The sequence below is a fragment of the Rhinolophus sinicus genome, chromosome 1 (assembly GCF_057876585.1).
Source record: "Rhinolophus sinicus isolate RSI-liver-muscle chromosome 1, RSI-T2T, whole genome shotgun sequence".
Classification (NCBI taxonomy): Eukaryota; Metazoa; Chordata; class Mammalia; order Chiroptera; family Rhinolophidae; genus Rhinolophus; species Rhinolophus sinicus.
In genome coordinates, this window is record NC_142501.1 from 69,775,383 (window position 1) to 69,796,641 (window position 21,259).

Genomic DNA, 21,259 nt, shown 5'->3' on the forward strand with positions numbered 1-21,259 from the left:
TCCTCCCGAGTTTTTCAAAGTCCCATGCAATCCTGCTTTTTGCCACTAGAGAGTGGATGCTCTTTCCAACAGATAGAATTTTACTACATAGAATTTGGGAGAATATAATAGTGACACATACTCCCTGCTTTCCTCAGTTTTCTGGACAGTCTGAAATGATTCACAAACAGGTCCAGCTAAATGGTGGTGGTGGTGGCGGGGAGGCTCTGAGGGTGGCGTGGGGCTGAATAGGGGGAAGCTCCCCAGCCTCCTTTCCGTCCTGACAGCAGGTGCACCTTCTCAGTCTTTGAGTGCCCGAGTGGCCCCAGGGTTTAAAGAGCTCTGGCACCAGTTGTGTAGAGATGGGGGTGAATCGACTCTTCCCAGTGTAGACTTATGTTGAATTGCAGGGTGAAGTTTTAGTTTAATTATGCAGCTCTTTCCTTATGACTGCATCACTCAAAAAAAGAAAAAAAATCAAAGGATGAAAAAAGTGAAGTTTTAAAATGACTGATGTTAGTTACTTTTCATCTCTTTTACGAGTAGGGGCAAACAACTTTTGGTTGTGTTGCTGGATGGAAAAGTGTGTGTGTGTTTAGTGTGTTCAGGGACTCTAGAACCAGACTGCTTGGGTTCATATCCTGAGTCTGCCGCTTATTAGCTTTATGACCTTGTCCGAGTTTCTTAATGGTTCTGGGTCTGGTGTCCTTGTCTGTAAAGTAGAGTTAATGGCACCCTATTTCATAAGGTTATTTGTGAGGACTGCATGAATTAAGTCATAAAGCACTTAGAACAGTGTCTGACAATCGGTAAGCACTTCGGTGGGGATTAAATATTATTATACTCTGTCATGGCTGGAGATCTATTTGTGATGGTACCAGGTCGTGTAGGGTCAGTGTTGTTGTCTTGAGGCTTCCCCTTACCAGCAAGACAGAGGTGGAAGGAAATGGTCACCGTGACATTTCTTCTGCTACCGTTGTCTTGCCGCCTAAGCAGAAGTCAAAAGATGGTAGAGGAAGAAACAGGGCCCCCTCACCATGAAGAAGAGAGTGAAGACAGAAAGGCTGTGATACTTCACAGCTAGAGAATCCCCATGCTTAGTTCAGACACTGTGAGATGGAGAGGGCTGAGGGACTGGGAAGAGTGTGGGAAAGAAAGGAGCACACAGCTCTGATTACCGCACTGCTCCCTCTCAGCAGTGAGAACAGCAAAAACCAGTGACTGAAAGGTCAGGAGGGATACCTTCCTTGTCACTCACTGGAAGCTCGCACAACATATAGAAAAACCCCAGGTACCAAGGGAAAGGCACATCAGTCATTAAATATTGTTCTCCAGCCTTTATTTGCTTTCTGATAGTAGCAGTACTTTATAATCCTTACATAAAGCTTTGCCTCTTTCCAATATTAAACAAACGAATCTCCGACACTAGTTTATTTATTCTTATGAAAACCTAATATTACGGCCTGGGACATTAATGTTATGCATTCATAATACTCTTCATCAATGGTGATCAAATACTCAGTAGTTTTGATAAGACTATTTAGTATACAAATAGGAAAACAATTATGAATATTATGCTCTGTTTTTATAACACAATTATTCACACATGCACCATTTCCTACATACATATTGCTGGCATTATTGCATTATGTTTTTAGTTTACTAGAATGGTTATTTAAAAAAAAACAGACTACATGCTTGCTTATAGTATTGAATATTCAGCAGGAGAACTTCTCTTCTGAAATGGCAGAGGTTTAATGATTCATTGAAGTACATAGAAACACACAGTCTAGCCAATATACTTTTTGACTTAAAATGTTTTGTCTTTGGGTGATAATTTGCATTTTGATTAACAACCTTAACTTTAAATGGGACATGTGTAAATTCCATGGCCTCCTAACTGAGTCTATTTATTACAAACAGTTGAATAGTAACTAGATAGCCCATTGTAACTTTTCTTTCAGAGTTTTTATTACCAATCTTAAGCTATTGCAACACTAGGCCATTTGCAGTTGCAGTAGAAGTAAGTTCAAAGATCATTTTTCACAGTGCTGTATGTGTGGTATGTATAGATGTGGCCAAAACGGAAACCTCTCACATATACCATGCCATTTGTGAGGTTCTCTTGGTTTTGGTGGGTTCCACAGTGAAAAGTCATGAATCAGTATGAATACTAACAGTATTATGCAAATGTTTGTTTCCTCTGCATATTTTAACTTTATTAAAAGGCAAACTGAAAATAATGGAACAGAAATTGTTTTGTATCACATACTGTAATTTGTTGGCAACATCAACCAACGTTAATGCATTACTTCTGCTGAATCTTATAATGACTTGACACAAGTAGCTTGCCTAGTGAACTTCCGCAGAAATAAGAAGAAATCAATTCTCTATATCCTTGAGAGACAACATAGAGCTTTAAGCTCTCTTTAGCTCAACCGAAATGTCAAGTAGACAAGTTGTTAAGAAATCAAGTAATTTATTTTAAATAGAAGAGTATTAAAGTACAGGTATGTCATTCATATTTTTCTAATTATGCTAAAGTGACATCCTTGGAATGACACGTTTGGAAGTGGATTTTTTTGTGGTAATAGAGGGATTCATTAAAAGATAAAAGTGATTTTGTTTAAGAGAGCAGGAGAAAAAGACAATAAAATTCTTGTCCCCATTAACTTCTGCCTCCTGCTCTTTTATTTTACTTCTTGTTGTATTTACATATGTATTTCATATCCACATGGTTTATTAAAATGTTTTCTATCTATTTTTAATTTTTTTGTTTGTATTTCTTCTAGTTGGTGTCCTGTACCACCTCCCACTCACTTCAAATTTACTCAAATCTGAACTCATTACTTTCTATTCCAAATCACCTTCTCTAGAGGCCTCTGATGTTTTTAATGACAATAAGCAGAAAAGGAGCCTTACTTCTACCAGTTGAAGGCAACCCTAAATTATGTGCAGTGAAGACAAAATTATATTTTTGAAACCCAACAGACACTGTTGCCTGTGATAGGCCCTGAGCCTGAAACTAGACCTTTTAGTTAGAGAGGAGAGTATTAAGGATGAGAGAAGTGTTAGAGATCTGGCAGTACTGAGATCAGATAAGACCAGAACCTATAAGAGATCAAACAAGACACTAACTTAATATGTGAGTCAAATCTTTCTTAAAGGCTTATTTCTGTGCTACCCATGGTCAACTTGCTCACGTTTCCACCATCTCTGACCGTAATATACTACTCAGGCTTCAAGACCAACTCTTATGTTTCCTCCTCCATAAATCCTTCCTTCAGTTTTTAAGACTGGTGGTTCTCAACTGGGTCAATTTTGTTACCCAGAGGACATCTGCAATGTCTGGAGACATTTTGATTGTTATAGCTGGGGAGAGGTGGTGTTACTGGTGTCCAGTGGTAGAGGCCAGGGATGCTGATAAAAATCCTACAGTGCACACGCTAGCTCCCAACAATGAATTATTATCCAACCTAAAATGTCAGTAGTGCCGAGATTGAGAAACCCTGCTATAGGAGAATGTAATTTATACATTTTCCCTTAATCATGGCTTTTTGTATGATACCTGTTTAGATATATGTTTAATTTCTTTTACTAGAGTATAAACTCCTTGAAGAAAAGAAGCTAAGATACTTCTTTCTCTCCTCAGTATTAAACACTCAAAAATGAATGATTAAGAGAAACACATGCATTATAGAACATACAGTAAAAAGCTAGTTAGTGGTAGTGTCATTTAACATTTTTAAAAAAACCTCATCAAATTCAGGAAGTATTTCTAATTTTTGTTCAGTTATAGGATCTCAAGCTTGGAAAAGACTCTAAATGCAACCTAGTCCAACTGCTCTTCTTTACCAAGGGACTTTTTTGATTTCCTAAATACTGAATTGAAATTCTGTTGCAATCGTCCTTAGGTGCCAGACTGTGAAATTGGTATTTCCTCATTTAGACATTATCAGAATATATGTTGGCCCTCTGTGCATAGATATATACTGTGTGTATGAATTCATTAAGAATATTAATTGCAGGAAAAGTCACTAAATGATCTCTACAGTTCCTTCCAACCCTGAGAATCAGTTATTTAAATTGCTAGCTTCACTCACATATTTACTTACTACGTAAGGCAAAAAGAGACTACACGACATGATTCTTCTGCATAAATGTTTGGTTTATTAATCTCTCATTAGCCCAAAGGTATTTAGAACTTCTATATCTAATAAATTCCTACCCATTAATTACTTAGTGCTAAAGACACCTTTGACTTTTACATAATAACTAATACATTCTAATTGCAACCACTGTTGAATTCTTGTAGAACTTTTCACCTAGTATTATTAGTATTACAACATATAAATATAGATCCTTTTCAATTAGATTGCAAAGAACTTAAGGGCAATAATGGTTATATCTTTTTTAAAAAAATTCCACCATGTACCTAATATAGTAAAAAGTTTACATAGCCGACAATATTTGCTCAATGACTGGAATTGGAGTTCTCAGAAACTTGAAAGTTGAAGGGGAACACTTTTCCTCATATATAAAATCACATAGGTAACTTTTAAGTGGCCTCAGTAGAGAAAGATCAAGCTCAGTGCACCTCTTAATTAATAAGACTGAAAGATAAAATTCAAGAACATTACGTAAGACAAAAGCGAATGATGAGAAAATTGTAAATGGGTGCATTTAAACTAAAAGGTACTGACATTTCATTAAGCAAAAATTATATTGCTATCAGTAAATATAATAGGGAAAAATATTACCATGATTTTGACAAATTTGGAAAGAACTTTTATTACCAACAGTCAAATGAAAACACTGTTTATAAATTTTGCCTAAAAATTAACTTTGCTGTTTTTGAAATATGATTGCCTTTTACTCAGACACAGAAAATGTAAATTCTAGACCCAGCTTTGCACTAATTGCCTGTGTAACTATGGACAATTCACTTAACCTTACTGGAACTACTTTTTCATTTTAGAAATTTATGAGAGCTAGACAATTTGTTTCTAAGATTACTTCCAACTTTAACCTCATATTTGTCTGAAGATTTATAGTTAAAACTTCTTTCCCATATATTATCTCATTTTATCATCTCAACAGTTTTGTAAGGAAGGCCTAGGAAACGTTATTGTTTTCCTTCTACTAATGAATAAATACACTCAGGCAGTTAAGTGATTTACCAAGTCTTGTATAAGCAGCCTAGTACCGTTTCCAAGATAACTCTCAAAAACCCTTTCTCTGAGAGTTAGTATACAAGTAATCTTAAAACTGTCTGATTTTTCTCTATTTTAAAACTAAGCTTTAAAAAGGTAGGCCCTCTATGGTAAATGTGAGCTTCATAATTTTAAAATAGTGTAAACATTTACACTGTCGCATGCTGCGCAAAGAGGGTTGTGGGGAGCGAGGAGGGCGGCGCAGGGTTAAGAAAAGACAGTCACCATGAATAGAGTTTAAGAGGGGCCAAGGGGCCTGCAGCCTCAAGGACTGAACCCCAAATCTGGCGCATTAGCTTTTATTAGTTAGATGGGGGAAGTAAAGGAGATAAAGCTTGTCAATCTCAAGATCTGTGAATCCTATACATCATAATAGGAAACTGATTTGAGCCAATCACCCTTGCCTGCAGGCAGTCTCAGGATGTTTGTACTTCCCCAAGGGACAAAACCTAATGCCTATGAATAGATGAAGAGCACATCATTGAATCACTTCCCTTGCAGGTTATGGGAAAGAATGCAGCCACAGAGGCAGAAGCTTTTCTTAGCTGGAGGATGGTGGGGGGCTGTGCCCACCTCTGTGAACCTTGTGGGTTCTCCTGTTGGTCCCCACTCAACTGTGCCTGGCTTGAGTTGTCTCCACCATGGGAAATCTTACCCGTCATTGACTGACCAGCCATCCTTCTGGGGCCAAACAGGGAAACATAAGGTGTAAGCACAAAGGTTAAGCAAAGTCCCTGAAAGGATCCGTCTCACAGACTCTCCTTTCTTTAGGGGCAGGTACATAGAGACAGATGGGTAGGCTGTGGCAACAGACACCTCATGGTTTGAGCCAGGGATAACCAAAAAGATTCAATGCACACGTCAACTCCTATTGATTGATAGTAGCTGTCTGAAGTTCCATGCTGAGAATAATTTTGAGGCCAAGTTCAGACTGAGTAGGAAAATGTACCGTGTTAGATTAACCATGTATACCTTGGATGATGGAGAGGGGAGAGCTAGCATAACTACTTACGGGGGAAACAGCTTTTTAAAGAAATTACTGTAGAACTCAGCCATGTTTTACAAAAGGTGTGATGTTGATTTGCCTTGTATCAAGTTTTACAACTAGTATTATTTTAAAAGTTTAACTTTTGTTATCAACGTTTTCATAAATATGGCCTTTTCTAAGTTAATAGAGTGTCCTTCCTAAAGTACTTAATATGAGTGTTTCCAAACTGTGAAAGAATGTAGAAGTTGCTTCTAGTTAGAGTTTTAATAAGCAACTTTGCAACTTGATCTGACAACTTGAGGGCATTAAATATACCACACACACACACACACACACACACACACACACACACCAACATGTTTATTATGTAGATATTTGTCATATTAACATATCATAATATAATAAGTATATATTACGAGTAGTAAAAACAATGGTCTCTGGATTAGTCAATGTAAACATAGGTTATAGCACTCCAAGAAAGTCTGAAGATATTGTGAATCAGTGGCTGCCATGTTTTGACTGGCTGCTATTTAGTAACAGCCTGCTGGGTGCTATTCATCTGCTTACAGTGACAGATGCATTACATTCTCTTCCCCCTGCTTCCCCCCCACCTCCCCACCCCCAGCTTTACACTTATTTTGAATTAGGCTTGATTATTTCCTTTTAAGCAATAAACAGCTACACCTTGGGGATATTTAGTAATCGTCCAGGATGATATGGCTAAGAATGTTGTAGAGCCAGAATTCAGACCAAGTTCTGTCAGGTTTCAAAGTCCTTTTTCTTAATAAAATCAGGTCATGTCTTGCTGAAATTTGAGGGAACAGATGTTTTCCAGTGTGACTGTATATGTTCTGTATGTATCTGCTGACAACTTCTGGATTTCAGTTTCACTGTCTTACATGTTGTATAGCTTCAGGGAGGAAAGTGGGGCACACCAAAAAAGAGAATTATTATTTTCCAATATTTGCCAATGTGATGCTAATGAGTTGTTTTTTTCTGTAGACTGTAATGTTTCGTCTAATAGGCACTGCTCTGGGTTTAGAGAATTTACTTTAATTGAGACAAAAACTTCCCTGAAGAACTTTTATTGTTGGGGAAATATATATGAATGGTGCTTTCATGCTATTCATGCATTTAAGCTTGGTTCCAAAATGAAAAGTATCTTGCAATTTGGCAAAAATACTTTGTCAGCGGAAGCATGTAAAGTGGTCATAACTCAAGCCATCAATGTAATTGGGAATGTCATTTTCTTTTTTCCAGATTCCTTGGTGTTACTCAGTTTTCGCCTACACATGCCAGAAAGGCATTTCCTTGTTTTGACGAGCCCATCTACAAGGCTACTTTTAAAATCAGCATCAAGCATCAAGCAACCTATTTGTCTTTATCCAATATGCCAGTGGAAACTTCTGTGTTTGAGGAAGATGGATGGGTTACGGATCACTTTTCACAGACCCCTCTCATGTCCACATATTATTTAGCCTGGGCTATTTGCAACTTCACATTCAGAGAAACTACCACCAAGAGTGGGGTTGTAGTAAGTATTTTAAACTTAATGGTGTTTTTGGATAATGCACACTCTGTAAAGTAACCTTATTTCTGGATTAATAATGAATCATTCCTACAGCTGAATTCTTTCCTTAACTAACCCTTGGGAGGAAAATTATCTTCCTAGTTTCAGAGAGCCAGAGAGGAATGTCTCTTTTATACCCAGCCCTTGTATTCCTTTAACCACTTCCCCCACCTCTGCTATCCCTGTTCCTCTCCATCTCCTGAGTATCTCTGGAGTAGCTGTTGTTTTTATTGGGAAATTGCCTATTTCTATTTATATTGCTGAGAAAGCTGTTTCTTTTTATTGTGAAATATTTTGAATATGCAGAAAATGTGGAGAATAACACAATACATGCCACATAACTACTAGCCAGCTATATAGAATCTAAACATTTTATCATCTTTGCTTCTAATTTAATTTTTGAGAAAGTAAGACGTATGGGATAGAGTTGATGCTCTCTGTAGCCCTGTCTGATCTCATGCTTTGCCAGCTTTCTTAGAGATAACCACTCTCCTGAATTTGGTGTTTGCCATTTCCATGCATATTATTATATGAGTATTAAGTATGAATATATACATTTATAATACATGTCATGCTTTAAAATTTCATCTAAGTGGTTTTATATTACAGATATTATTCTGCAACTTATTTTCATTTCATTTTATTTTTTGCTTAAAATTATGGTTTTGTGGTATATCTGAATAGAATCATTGAATGAATATATCAAAATTTGTCATCCTCCTATGGGTGAACATTTTAATTTTTGTGATTTTCAATGATTAACAAAAATGCTCCAGTGAGCATTTTTGCATATAAGTTCTTCCAATGTGTTAGAATTTCTGTAAGGTACAAAGCTTCTTTTAGCCCATAACACCCAAGTGTATAAAAATATGTTCTTAGGGAAGGGTGATATATAGGAAGCCTGGAGAATTACTGTCTGTATTAAATTTATAATAAAAATCAATCAGACTCTCTATGACAACTATCATTTGTGACACCATGGTGTTCTAGGTACTTTTTGCATGCTGTTGAATTGCATTAGTCAGGCTAGGTCAACCATGATGAGTTAACAACTTTCTTCCTCATTTCAATGGCTTACATATTAAAAAATATGCATTTTATTTTAATTTTTGTGTCAATCCTAAAGCAAGGTATTATGACTCCATTTTTCCAAATGAGTGCAGTAGATTGAGGCTTTAAGAGATTAACTGTCCCAGCATCGCAAAGTAAGCAAGTGGTAGAGCCACAAGTCAAACCTCTGTTGGTTTGATTCCATATTTTGGGCTTTTCCACCCTGTGCCCTAGGAAAATTCTGTTTCATCATTTCACTTGTGTGTCTGTAAGATAATTCAGATAATGATTCTTCCCATCCAGTGACCATCGTTTTCAATGTTGCTTGAACAAAACAAAAGAATTGAATAGAAATCTATATTCTTATTCTGTAGGAGGTACATAGCTCTATAATAACCTAAATTTTGAAAAATAGGTTTGGCTAAATAAATTTTTCTCAATGTTACTTTCAATATAAATCACTGTGGAGCCTATTGAAAAAAGTAAACTCTACCTGCATACAAAATTAATGCCATTATTAGAGAACTGCATATAGTGAATTCATCTACATAATCATTAAAATAATGTCTTAAATGCTGGCTATAGAAAGCTCGATGACATTTTACTCTTTTGGACTTATACTTATTGGATATATGGAATTCCTCTGATGTTTGTTGATGTCTCCTATAGCTATTTCAAAACTGTACACATTGGATCATACACAGAGAAGAAGACATCTCATTTCCTTTTGTAGCTTCAAAAGTTGATGACTGACTTGCTGTGGGTCAGCTAGCAGCGTAGGGTACAATGGAAATGGTTTTTCCAAGTATGTTTTCTTAAATATGTTCTCAATCCATCACAATTACGCTTGCTGCTAAATGACCGATGTTTAAAACCAGACACATTCTAATTATTTAGATGTAACTTTGTATTAGTGTTAAGAATCTATGTAATTAGCAAACATTTTAAAATTCCTTTGTAATAATTTTTATGTAGGGAAGATAAAACATGCTACTAGAGAGAGAACATTGAAAGGTCAACTGAAATAAAATTTTAGATTGTATAATCTAAAAATACTATGAATAGTAAAAGGAAAACAAAATTGCTATTGGGAGCCCTTAGTTATCAACTGTGGAAATATGGTTCAAAACCTGTATCTCTTTTTCTGTCACCCCTTTCACGCCAATCTTTTTTTCATTGACTTTCCTCTTTATTACTGGGAGTACATTTCTCAACTCTTAACAGCTGGAACAAGTGGAAGTTTATCTTTAAAATCCTGGAAGTAGGGTGGCTAGGTGAAATCCAGGTGGTAATTTTGGATCAGTAGCTAAAGCAGTTTCCTTTAGGATATGAAAGAGCAACTTGAGTAGCATCTTAATAATACACAGCTGAATTGTAGCAGTGTCTCAAGTGTGCATATTTGAAGCATCATCATTATTTGCTTATCAAGTTACCTATACTCTGCAAGGCACTATCCTAAGTAATTAGAAAGATAAAAAATAGTCTAAGATCCCTCTAGTACAGAGATTGCAAATGCAACTTTCAGATTGAATCCAATCCTACGGACGTGTCTTGTTTACCCACCCCCACAATGGCTTGACATTTTTCTAATTACTTGTCAGCATTTACACATTGGGAGATTGCACATAAAATTATTTATTTCTGGCTTTTCTTGAAAAATTTGAAGGTCACAGTCCTTCCAATGTGGGTAATTGTCAAGCCCACATTACTGATTGACAACATTTGTTCATTCATTCATTTATTTCTTCAAAAGATATTTATTGACTGAGTGTGAGGTATTGTTCTAGGCTCTGGTGATATAGCAGTGAACAAAGCAGACAAAGTTTCTACTCTCAGCAAACTTATCTTCTAATGAGGAGAGAGTGACGATAAACAGATAAATGTAACATATGTCGGGTGATGATATATGCTATGAAGAAAGGCAGTGTGCTGAAGCTGATGGTGGCTGGCCCATATACATGGGGCATTTGCTTCCCAATGTAATTTAATCAAGACCACTTTTGTCCTTTGTATCTAGTCCACTTCACTGTTGCATATTACCTGTTTTCATGCCGTAGGCGTTTGGATTTTCAACCCTTGTCTAGGGACATAATTCAAGAGGGTAGCCAAGGAATATACACTGGAAAAGCAATGAATTCACTAATTGTGAATTCGTGTTATTAGCATTCACTGCTTGTCAAATTAAAGCTGTAGAAAATAAATTAAAGACAGTTTAGAAGAGGGAGAAATTGCCAAGAATTGGAGTCTAGCATATGCTTCATGGAGGAGATAGGATTTAATGTGGCTCTGAATGATTGATGGTTTGGTCTTAGAGGAGCAGATGAATGTGGGCATATAATCCTTGGCAGGGAAAGTGTTAATAAGAAAAGAGATATGGATATCTATGGGAAATAGTGTAACTTTATGATTATAAACATGGATTTTAGAATCTTATAAGTCTGATCGCTACTTGGCCTTCTGGCTAAGATCAAGTGTAGAATCATGTAAGTCTGTTTTAGGATTTTCTCTTTGCTTCTCTATGAACTTGGTTAATTACCTAACCTCTCTTTATCCTGGTTTTCTTGTTTAAAAATTGAAAGTATGAATTTTTCCTTTATAATATTGTTTCAGTTACTATCATAGCCTAACTACTCCAGAATTTAGTGGCTTAAAACAACCATTTTATTACGCTATAAGTTTCTGTGTGTCAGGAATTTGGAAGGACACAGTTGGGGACACTGCCTCTTCTAAGTGATGTCAGGGGCCTCAGCTGGGGAGATTTGATGATTGGGGGTGATTTGACTGGAGAACAGAATCATCTGGACCATCTTTAGTAACATGTCTGGTGGTTGTTATTCCAATCTTCTGCGATGTCACCTGGGGCTGCTGGCCATAGCATTTATACGTGGCCTTTCCACAGGGCCTGGGCTTGCTCAAAGCATGGTGGTCTCAGGGTGGTTGGACTTCTTACCTGATGAAGTAGCTCCAAAGGTAAATGTCCCAAAAGAACTAGGTAGAACTAGTTTTGATTGAGCCTTAAAAGTTACACAGTTTCACCTCTTCTCATTTTTAACGGTTATAAGTCACTAAGGATGGTCCTGATTTGATAGACAAGAACATAGACCCCACCTGCTGATGGAGAGCGTCAAAGAATTTGTGGACTTGTTTTAAAATCAATACAGTCTGACCTCTGGTCACAAATTATTTACATTCATTTCACATGCAAAGTACACTTGCCAATAGGTCTGATTCCATTATAGCATCAGGCTCAAGTTTGAGGTCTAGGATCTCACCGTCTAATTTAGGTCTAGGTGCAGATGAGACTACTTGGGTTTGATTTCTTTGAGCATGGTTTTTCTCTCTCTGAAGACCTGTTAACGAAGGAGACACATTATCTATCCCACTCCCCACCCACATGAGATGATGGTAATATAAGAATATGATTATTGCAATAGACCTTTCCATTCAAGAATAGAGAAAATGAGAAGATACAGCGTTTGCTGGCCCATAGCAATTCTGAAATCCAACAGGACACATGTTGGCAATTCCTTAATTATGGCTCAGTGCTGCTTCCTGTGAGGTGTTCCTGGAGCTTGGTCCTACCCTTGGGGCTCCTAGTTTTGCCTTCTAAGGCATCTTTCTCTTCCAGTTAAAAAGTAGTTTGTGTTTGTAATTGAATAGTCTTCTGGGCTTGCTTCCTACCAGTAAAAAGTTGGGAGTCCAAAGGCTTATTTTTCTTTTGTATTGGCTCTGTTGCTTTCAGTCCGAGCAAGTATACTTATGTAAAAAAAAAACCTGTTGCCTTTTTATGTATTAAGTTACATCCATTTCATCAGACAAAACTATACCCATAGGTCTCTTTAAGATGAGCCTTTGTCTACCTTGAGGCTTTGCCCTTAGCATGCTTAGATGCTCTATGATTTAACAGAGAGGTTTGGTGAGGCACACTCTTAAGACCCTTAGAAAACCTATATGGGGCATCACTTTAAGCGTATCTGAAGTCTTCGTTTCTGAAGTCACATCTTTGGCCTCATTTTTAGACTGTGCTTTCCTCACAGTAACCTGTGTTTATTTCCCCTGAGGCTGTTTCTTACTTTGAGAATCTTTTGCCATCTGTGGGGAAGAGGCTGGGAAGAAGAAGAGTTTTAATTTCGAGCGTAGAAAATTCTGACTTTTTAATATTTATTTGGAATTTTGCTTGGAAACCGGACAGTTTGTTCTTTTCTCACCTTTTTTTTTTTTTTTTCCCCCCTACATTTTTCATGGCCAGTGAGAAGAAGCCAGGTGGCACTTTCAGTGTTATACCTGGAAATCTCCTTAGCTAGAAAATATAGTTCAATAGTTATAATTCTCATTTTTCCATGAAACTATAGGCAACAATGTTGCCAAACTTTCTTCCACTACATAACAAAGGTTCCCTTTTTTTACCTTACAATACCATTCGCCTCAATATCCTTCAAGCCCTCACCCACAGCTTCCTTAAGGCCCACAAAGGTTTTCCTAATAAGCACCTCAAGAATCTTCCAGCTTTTGCCTGCAGTTTAGTCCCAAAGTCAAAGCCACGTGTTTTGAGGCTTTTGTTAATGACAGTGCCCCACTTCCAAGTACTAAAATTGGTTCCAGTTGGTATCATAGAATAAAAAAACATTCTAAAACTTAGCAATAAAAAAATAACCATTTTTTATGCTCACAGATTCTGTGGGTTAGGAGAATGAATACTACAGGGCAGGCAATGACCCATCTCTGCTCTATTATGTCTCTGCTGGAGAGGTTCATTAGGTGAGAGTGACTTGACAGCTGGGAGTCCTAATTATCCAGGGGCTTCTTTACTAAGTGTCTTTACTTGATGTTAGCTGTTATCTGAGCCCTCAGTTGGGGCTCTAACCTGGAGCATCCATGAGTCGTCTTTCCATGTGGCCAAAGCTTCCTTGTAGCATGTTTCCTCATGTTTTCCGACTTCTTACTTGTGACTCAGGCCTCTGAAGGTGAGTGTTCCAAGAGATTTATATTCCCTGTTCATTCCATTATGAATGATTACATAGATTATATTAGTCACCATGTTTCTCCTCTGCCTTTAGCAAGGCAGAGGCTGTATTACCATTTCTGAACTAGAAGTTAAACAGTGTCACTTTTGGGGCAACTTAGGTTGGCCCAGATTCTAGTAGAGGGGACATAGACCCCATTTTTCAATGGGAGTAGTTTCAAAGGACTTGCAGACTCATTTGAAAACCACCACAGTTGTTATAAGTATTATAGGAGATTATGTTTATAAAATCATAAACACTGTGCCTGACACATTGTACTGACTGACAATTAAATTGATTAGATATTCAGAAGTCATAGAAGGGAGTAGTGATATGTAAGTTTGAATGATAGATGGAAACTAGATTGTTCAAGAGCTTGATGTCTCGCTAAATTTTAAGATTTCGTTCAGTTAACAGTAAGAGCCACTGGAAATTTAAAAGCTGGAGACATTTGTATAATTTTTATAATCTGCCTGAGAAAAGCATTCACAGTATGTGGACATGAGGAGACTGGAAGCAGGGGGTCCATTTAGCTAAGAAACTCTGGACTAGAATAGTTATAATTTAAATGAATAGCATAGCGTACTGAAAGGCATTTTAAAGGAAGACTTGGTAGTACTTGGTGAGAAATAGAAGATAAGGACATGTAAGCATTGGGGAAGCAAAAGAGCAAAGACTCAAAAGACTCAAGAAGTGACTTTAAGATTTAAGTTATAACGGCTCTGTAGTTTCTATCCTCCAGAATCACTGTGTATTCTGAATTGGGTATCACAGCCAATGAGGGTTTTCATTTGCCTTGGCTAAGCTCTGGGATGCACAACCTATACTATTACATTTAGTTGTGTAGAATTTCATTCGTCAGCATTCTTTTCTTTTTAAAACAAATAGTTTCTTTATTAAAATTCAGAAATGTTCTGATACATTCATTCATAAGTGTGTTTCACCAACTTTTTTTTGTGGCTACACATTTATATAATTTAAGATGTGATCCTCCTGACCAGTCCAGTACCCACCTGACACTATACATAGTTATTACCATATTTTTTACTACGTTCCCTATACTTTACTTTATATCCTATGACCATTTGGTCAGCATTTTTTTTTTTTTTTTTTAGCAAGTTACAAAAACTCAGTTGGAGCTTAAATGAAAAAGGGAAATTTATTAGAAAGATATTGGGGTATCTCAAGGAATCGCAAGTCAGGGATGGACGTGGGGCTTGGAGCATTGTGAGAAACTTGGGAATCCTATTTCAGGTCCTTCTTACTGCTTCTTCTGCTTTGCTTTTCTCTCTCACTGTGGACAGGCTTTCTCTGTTCTTTGATTCATGTGGTGGAATATTGCTGCCAGAAGTTCCCAAGATTTCCATATTGCCATGCAGGCCTCAAGTGGGCATGTGACCTTTATAAATCCCAAACACATAGGGAGTGTGTAGGTTGCCCTTGCTTGAGTCATATGATCACCTCTGATCATGTAGCTAGACAAACGTCTGTGGGTAGCCATGCTATAGAGCAAACGATGAAACATCATATTCTAATGGTAGATGTTTCGTAGATTCAAATGATTCTTACAGGATATGATGTCAAATTTCAGAAAGATTAATGAAGATATTTGGTTGAGTCCACATGTGGCGTCACAACAGAGGAACATGGCACCTTCTGCTTCACTTTGTGAAAGGGAGTGTGTGGGGGAAAAAGAGGAGTTTCTAGTGGATGGATGCTGGACAAAAAGCTACAAGTGTCCCAGGTGTATTTTTAGCTTTAGTTTTAGCTTTATTGGACTGACTACCATAGGAAGAATACACAAAATTTATGGCATTGGTATACATGAACATATGCTGTCACCCAGGAAAGTACACACACACACACACACGTGATGCACATTTCTGATGTTCAGGGTTCTAATGATGATATTGTGTATTCACACTTAAAACATGTGTGGATATTATAATATATATTCTCTGTAGTTTCCTACTGAAAATAAAATTTAAGTTCTCATTTTAACAAGAGAAGTAGAGGACTATAGGTTAATGTAGTCTAAGCATATATTCCAGTTTAAAAATACCCATGTTAATAATGAGTCCTTTTGTCATTAGACATTCTAGTTAGATTGCAGTATAAATATAACAATGGCCCATAGAGAAATAAATAGTAACAGAAGAGTGGGATTGCAATCTATTTAGGAATATAACTAGAGACTTCTTGACTACCCCAAGAAGTAGTCAGGAAGTCTCTACTTATATTCCTCTCTACTCTTAGAATACTTTGTACACTCATCCCTCATAGTAATTATCTCACTGTTCGTAGTTCTTTCTTGCTGGCCTCGTTGCTCCTGTAGGCTGTGAACTATTTGAAGGCAGGTACTGTCTTTCTCATCTTTGTAAGATCAACATTTCCTATTGTAAGTTGAAAATGGTAGGCACTCAGTGAAAATCCATTGACCCTCTAAATTAGTGAATTCCTTTCAGAGCTGTCACAATGTTGGCAGTTTCCAAAACCTTTCGGTTAGATTAATAATTAGGGCACGAAAATTGATGAGAAGTAATTTTGACCAATATTGATGTACAAATAATAAATGTCATAATATAGACATCATCACTTTAAGACATTCTAGTGGAAGATGTAATTGGAAAGAGTTGTTAAAAGAGAGGTGAGTACTGAGGGACAAAGTTTTACTGCCAATCAGGGAACTGAATTTGGGGCAGAGTCCAGGCTCTGGAAAATCTAATATAGGGGAGGAGAAATGGGGTGATGCTTATAAACAGAAAGACCAGGATTGTCTCTGTTGTCTATCAGGAAAGCAAAGTCTCTGAGTATTGATGATGGGCTAGGGATAGCTGGCTAGGTGGGCCTGGGCTGGTTGGGTGGTCTGCTGCCATGTGCATGTTTTAGGGTCACGGTACCCAACTCACTTCTGCTGTATGAGAGATACGTCTGAGCCAAGGTTGGATCACCCCATTAACTCTGCACTCTTGTCAGCAAATAGTGTGGCCAGGTCAGGAGTTTACTGGAGTCAAGGAGTTTGAGAAGTTAAAAAGAAAAAGAATGTACTTGGTGAACTTCCTTAAATTTCATTAGTGTGGTAGGAACAGAGGCAATAGGTTCTGTGAAAGAGTGAGTGTAGAGTGAAAAATGGTGATCATAGACTATGTTTTTAACAATGCTAGTTAAGGGAAGGGATAAGAAAATATATCTATGCAAAGCCTACTGTGATTTTAGATAGTAGGAGAGCTGAATCTGTAAAAAGAGAACAAAAATGTTTCCGGACAGTAACTAAGGACTACGTGATGTTTAATGGCTTGTCTTTGTAGAGGAAATGTCCAACATTCTTTGTCTATTTCTGCAAGTTTTAAGAACTTTAGTAGTAAGAATGGAGACAGCAGATATGGGGAGATTAAACTTGGGAGACTGATTAGGCGCACATGGCCAGAGGTCAAGAGGGTGAGATATCTAGAGTGACAATAAAATTTTGCTGATATCATAAGACATGATGCCAGAGAGGCAGAGAGGCAAGTGAATCCATAATAATGGACATTATATTCATGAACAATGGATTGGGATGGTTGACGAATAGAAGTCACCATGAGAATAAAAAATAGGACTGGAATCATGAAATGAATGCGGTGGAAAGAGAAGGTCTGTGATAGAGAAGAGGGTTTCAGATTTCAGGGTGAGTTGGAGGAATTTTAATCCTGTTATTGCAAAGTTGGATGGATGAAGGGGATTGAAGATAGGATCATGGATTGAGCAGAGATAAGGTAACTGTAAGGCCATGTTAGAACAAACATCAAAAACATTTTAGGGGACTCCTTATGTATATTGGTAAGGAAGCTGTAAACCAGGCTTTAGACCCCAGAAGTGTGAGTATCCCCTGGAGGCCTAGATGGGGAAGAGGATTCATGAAAGCCATGAACTCCAAAAGAGGAGAGTGTTTTCATGGAAGTGGAGGAGCTGTGGTGTAAAAGCAGCAATAGCAGAGCTAGGGAAGTTTTCCTTCCTCTCTCGCTCTCTGAGGGTGGATGACAGCAAATCTAAATAAGGATGAGAATGTGGGCAGCAGTAGCGGGAGTCAGGGGTTTGTGTCAGGGATGAGAGCTGCTGATAACGTGGATCACTTACACAGCAGATGGAGTGGTAGTCTGGGGAGACCTGTTAACAGTAGAAGAGGGAGAGGACTGAGTAGGCAGAATTTAGTTAATGGAGCAGCTTCTAGACCTATCCAGCCCCATGCTTTCCATTGGGAAGTTGGTATAACGGAGTGTGCCTCAGCAAATCTCCATCCCCTGGTGCCTGGCCTGGGCTGATGGTGAATTCATGATGAATGATAATGGATTTTGTTATATAATCCACAATTTATCAACTGCCCTGAGGTGTAAGAGTCTACATATTAAAAGGTTAATAGAAGCTATGGGAAAAGCTGGGCTTAAGAAACAAACCTACAAAACAGAACAGTTTAGTCAGTGTAGAGTATTCATAGTTGTAGTATGTTTATTCTTGATAGTGTGTGACGGGTTGTATGGTGCCTAGCGAGGTCCATTTCTGTCTTGGTAGAGAGGAGGAGATGAGTATGGCTGTGATCTTTCCTTAGTCTTCCCGCTAGGATTTTGGGTAGTAATGGTGGAGGCCATTCATTGTCTTTTTGATAGGGTCCAGCCATATCTACGGTAAAGTAAAAGCATATAATCTGATCATCTGAAAGGGTTTGCTTTTCCCTTCTTTGCTGTTTCCTTTTTTTTTTTTTAATTTATTTATTATTATTTTTTTGATCTTTCTTCTTTTTCCTTCTAGTTCTTTAGGACTTTTACTACAAAGGGTTAAAGTTTTGGCCAAGCCTTTATAATCTAAGGGAGATAGAGTATTGTATAATATTAAGGAGGGAAGTGATAATAGATGAGGTGGAGATTCAGGCAGGGGCCAGATCATGAAAGGATTTGTATGCCATGTTAAGGACTTTTGATTTTATTCTGTAAATAGAGGGAACCATTCAAGCATTTGAGCTTGGGAGGGCTTTAGACCACATCAAGAGTTTTCTGTAGAAGCATGGGGATAATACAAAATGTCTTATCACATTTGCCAAAAGACTCAGTACTTTTTCTCTATTACTTATTTGACTAGATCTGTTTTCCTGTTTGATGCAGGCTGCCATGCCTGTTTGCTCAGCTTTCCCGAACATCAAGGAACAGGCAGTGAATGGATGTATGGCAAACAAGTGGAGCTACTTCAGTTGTGGCTGACATGAAAATATAGCCAAACGTTTGCATCTAGTCTCTGACACAAAATGTGCAGCGGTCCAGAGAAAAATTTGTGGGTAACCATGCTGTAGAGCAAATGATGAAGCAAATCATATTCTAAAGGTTGACATTTCTCAGATTCAAATAATTCTTATAGGATTTGATGTCAAATTTCAGAAAGACTAATGAGAATATTTGGTTGAGATACATTAATATTTCTGGAGATGGAACTTGCAGAAAACAAGACAATTTCTTTGCTGAAGAATCAAATATTTTTCCCGAAAGGCCTTTGTATTCAGTTGGATACATAAAACTGAATATTCCGAGTGGAAGAAGACATTGAAAGTACTAATAGTACTGTCTGTCCTTAGCCACTGCCACCTACTAATGTTTCTTGACTTCCTTTTCTGACCAGATGGCAGGAAAGAAACTCACTGGGTTTTTGAGATGCTGCCGTTTTCTGCTTAGATTTAATTTGTGGAGGAACAGGAGAATGCCTAACACCAATCACTATCCATATGTACTGTTCACATGGCACTGAAATTATTTCAACCATCTTTCCTAAAACCACAGAAAGCATTGTTCATCTATTCACAAATATATATTGAGCAACTGTGTTCCATAATGAACAGATACTCAGAAAATTCTGGCATAAGTGAGAAGATCAAAAAGAGGACACGTAGGGCAGAATTTATGAGAAGTTCACATAGATGTAGGACTTTGAGTGACAGGGAGAGGAGAAATTCTGAACTTTTCTAATTAACTTTCATTAGAAACTCATAGATACCAAATGTCTTTTCTGGGCTTAGCAGCATGTTAAGTACTACACATAACCCAAGGTATAAGCTATAGATTTTGTTTCCAAGGGGTTTAGGAGTGAGTTGTTGAGACAAGATAAATACACTGGATGGTACAAGCACTATTTTACAAAGGAAAGGTGAACTCAGTGTTATGTTTTATGTCTAAGAACAGGAAAAGAGATCAATGAGGGCATATGTAATTACCGGATCTGGAAGGATGGGTGGATATGAGTAGGTGGAAGGCAAATAAGAAAACCTGCTTTGTGAGATGAAGAGAATGTCCAAGGAAGGGATGACCATGAGGTTTTCTTCAGAGGGAGAAGATTGATATCAGTTGGTTGGTTGAAAATATCTGAAGGCAATTCAGGAAAATTGAAGCAAGAGGGAAAATCAAGGGTAGAATCCTGGACAACTGACAGAAATGAAGAATTAAACAATTATGTCTTGGGAAGAATAGCCTCGAGGATCGAGACAGCAGATAGCAATTAATAATCTTCTTGGGGCACTGTCATCAGATTATTTTACCTGCAGTCCTCACAATTCCAGGAGACACAGAGAGCAATTTGTTTTGTCTGAATAGAGTGTCTATCTCCAGGGATGACGTAGATGCTGGGGTTCCCTCATTGGTACTTCTATCAGGGGCAGGTGAAATCTGGGAGGGGTAGTTTTTCAAAGGAAAAACAGTATTACATTATCAAGAAAGAGGAAGGTATACATTGTAAGCAAAAACATCAGATAAATACAGATATCATTTATTGAGTACTTACTAGCACTGTTCTAAGATTCATTTCATTTAATGCTTTAATACTTTGAGCCAAGAACTGTTACCCCCATTTTCAAGATGAGGAAAATGAGGCACTGAGAAAGGGATTACCTGACTTGTTCATGATTATGTGACGCACCAGTGGCACAGCTAACATTCAGGCCCAGGCAGTTGGGTTCTGGAGCTTGTACTCAACTAGGCTGGATCCTATGGAAGATACTCCAAAGCATGGAGTTGCAGGAAGTGAAATTAAATAGGTAGAGTGGGGTCAGAAAGACCAGCTCTTAGACTGGAAATGTACAGAAATAAGGATCCCCAAAAGATAAAGAAGTAGCATGATAAAAGTAATGTTTTAGAAATATTAATCTTGAAGAAATGTGCCAAGTAATATGGAGGGGAGAAAGCCTAGAGTTTTGAAAGCCCACCAGAAGGTCATGATCAAGCTTGGATAATACAGGTTTAGACCCGGTGAAGACATATACACTGACTGTCCACATGTCTTTTTCACATGGCAATGAAATAATTTTAAAATGTAACTCTGTGAAATGCTGTGGTTCAGTTACTAAGATAAGATTTTTAAAGAATGTTAGTATAAAAATGAATACTTATCATAGCACAAGAGCATAACTCTTCTAGGCAGTTTTAGGTTTCACGTCGTCCATGAA

The 21,259-nt window shown here is 37.6% G+C and overlaps 1 protein-coding gene across 2 annotated transcripts in view; it reads left to right on the forward strand.

Annotated features, from left to right (window-relative positions):
• Positions 1-21,259, forward strand: part of TRHDE (thyrotropin releasing hormone degrading enzyme) — a 364,858-nt gene that overhangs the window by 5,756 nt on the left and 337,843 nt on the right. For both annotated transcript variants that reach the window (XM_019748962.3, XM_019748963.3), the window contains exon 2: positions 7,441-7,714. In XM_019748962.3, the coding sequence (XP_019604521.2) occupies positions 7,441-7,714 (274 nt within the window). The remainder of the gene's footprint in view (positions 1-7,440; positions 7,715-21,259) is intronic.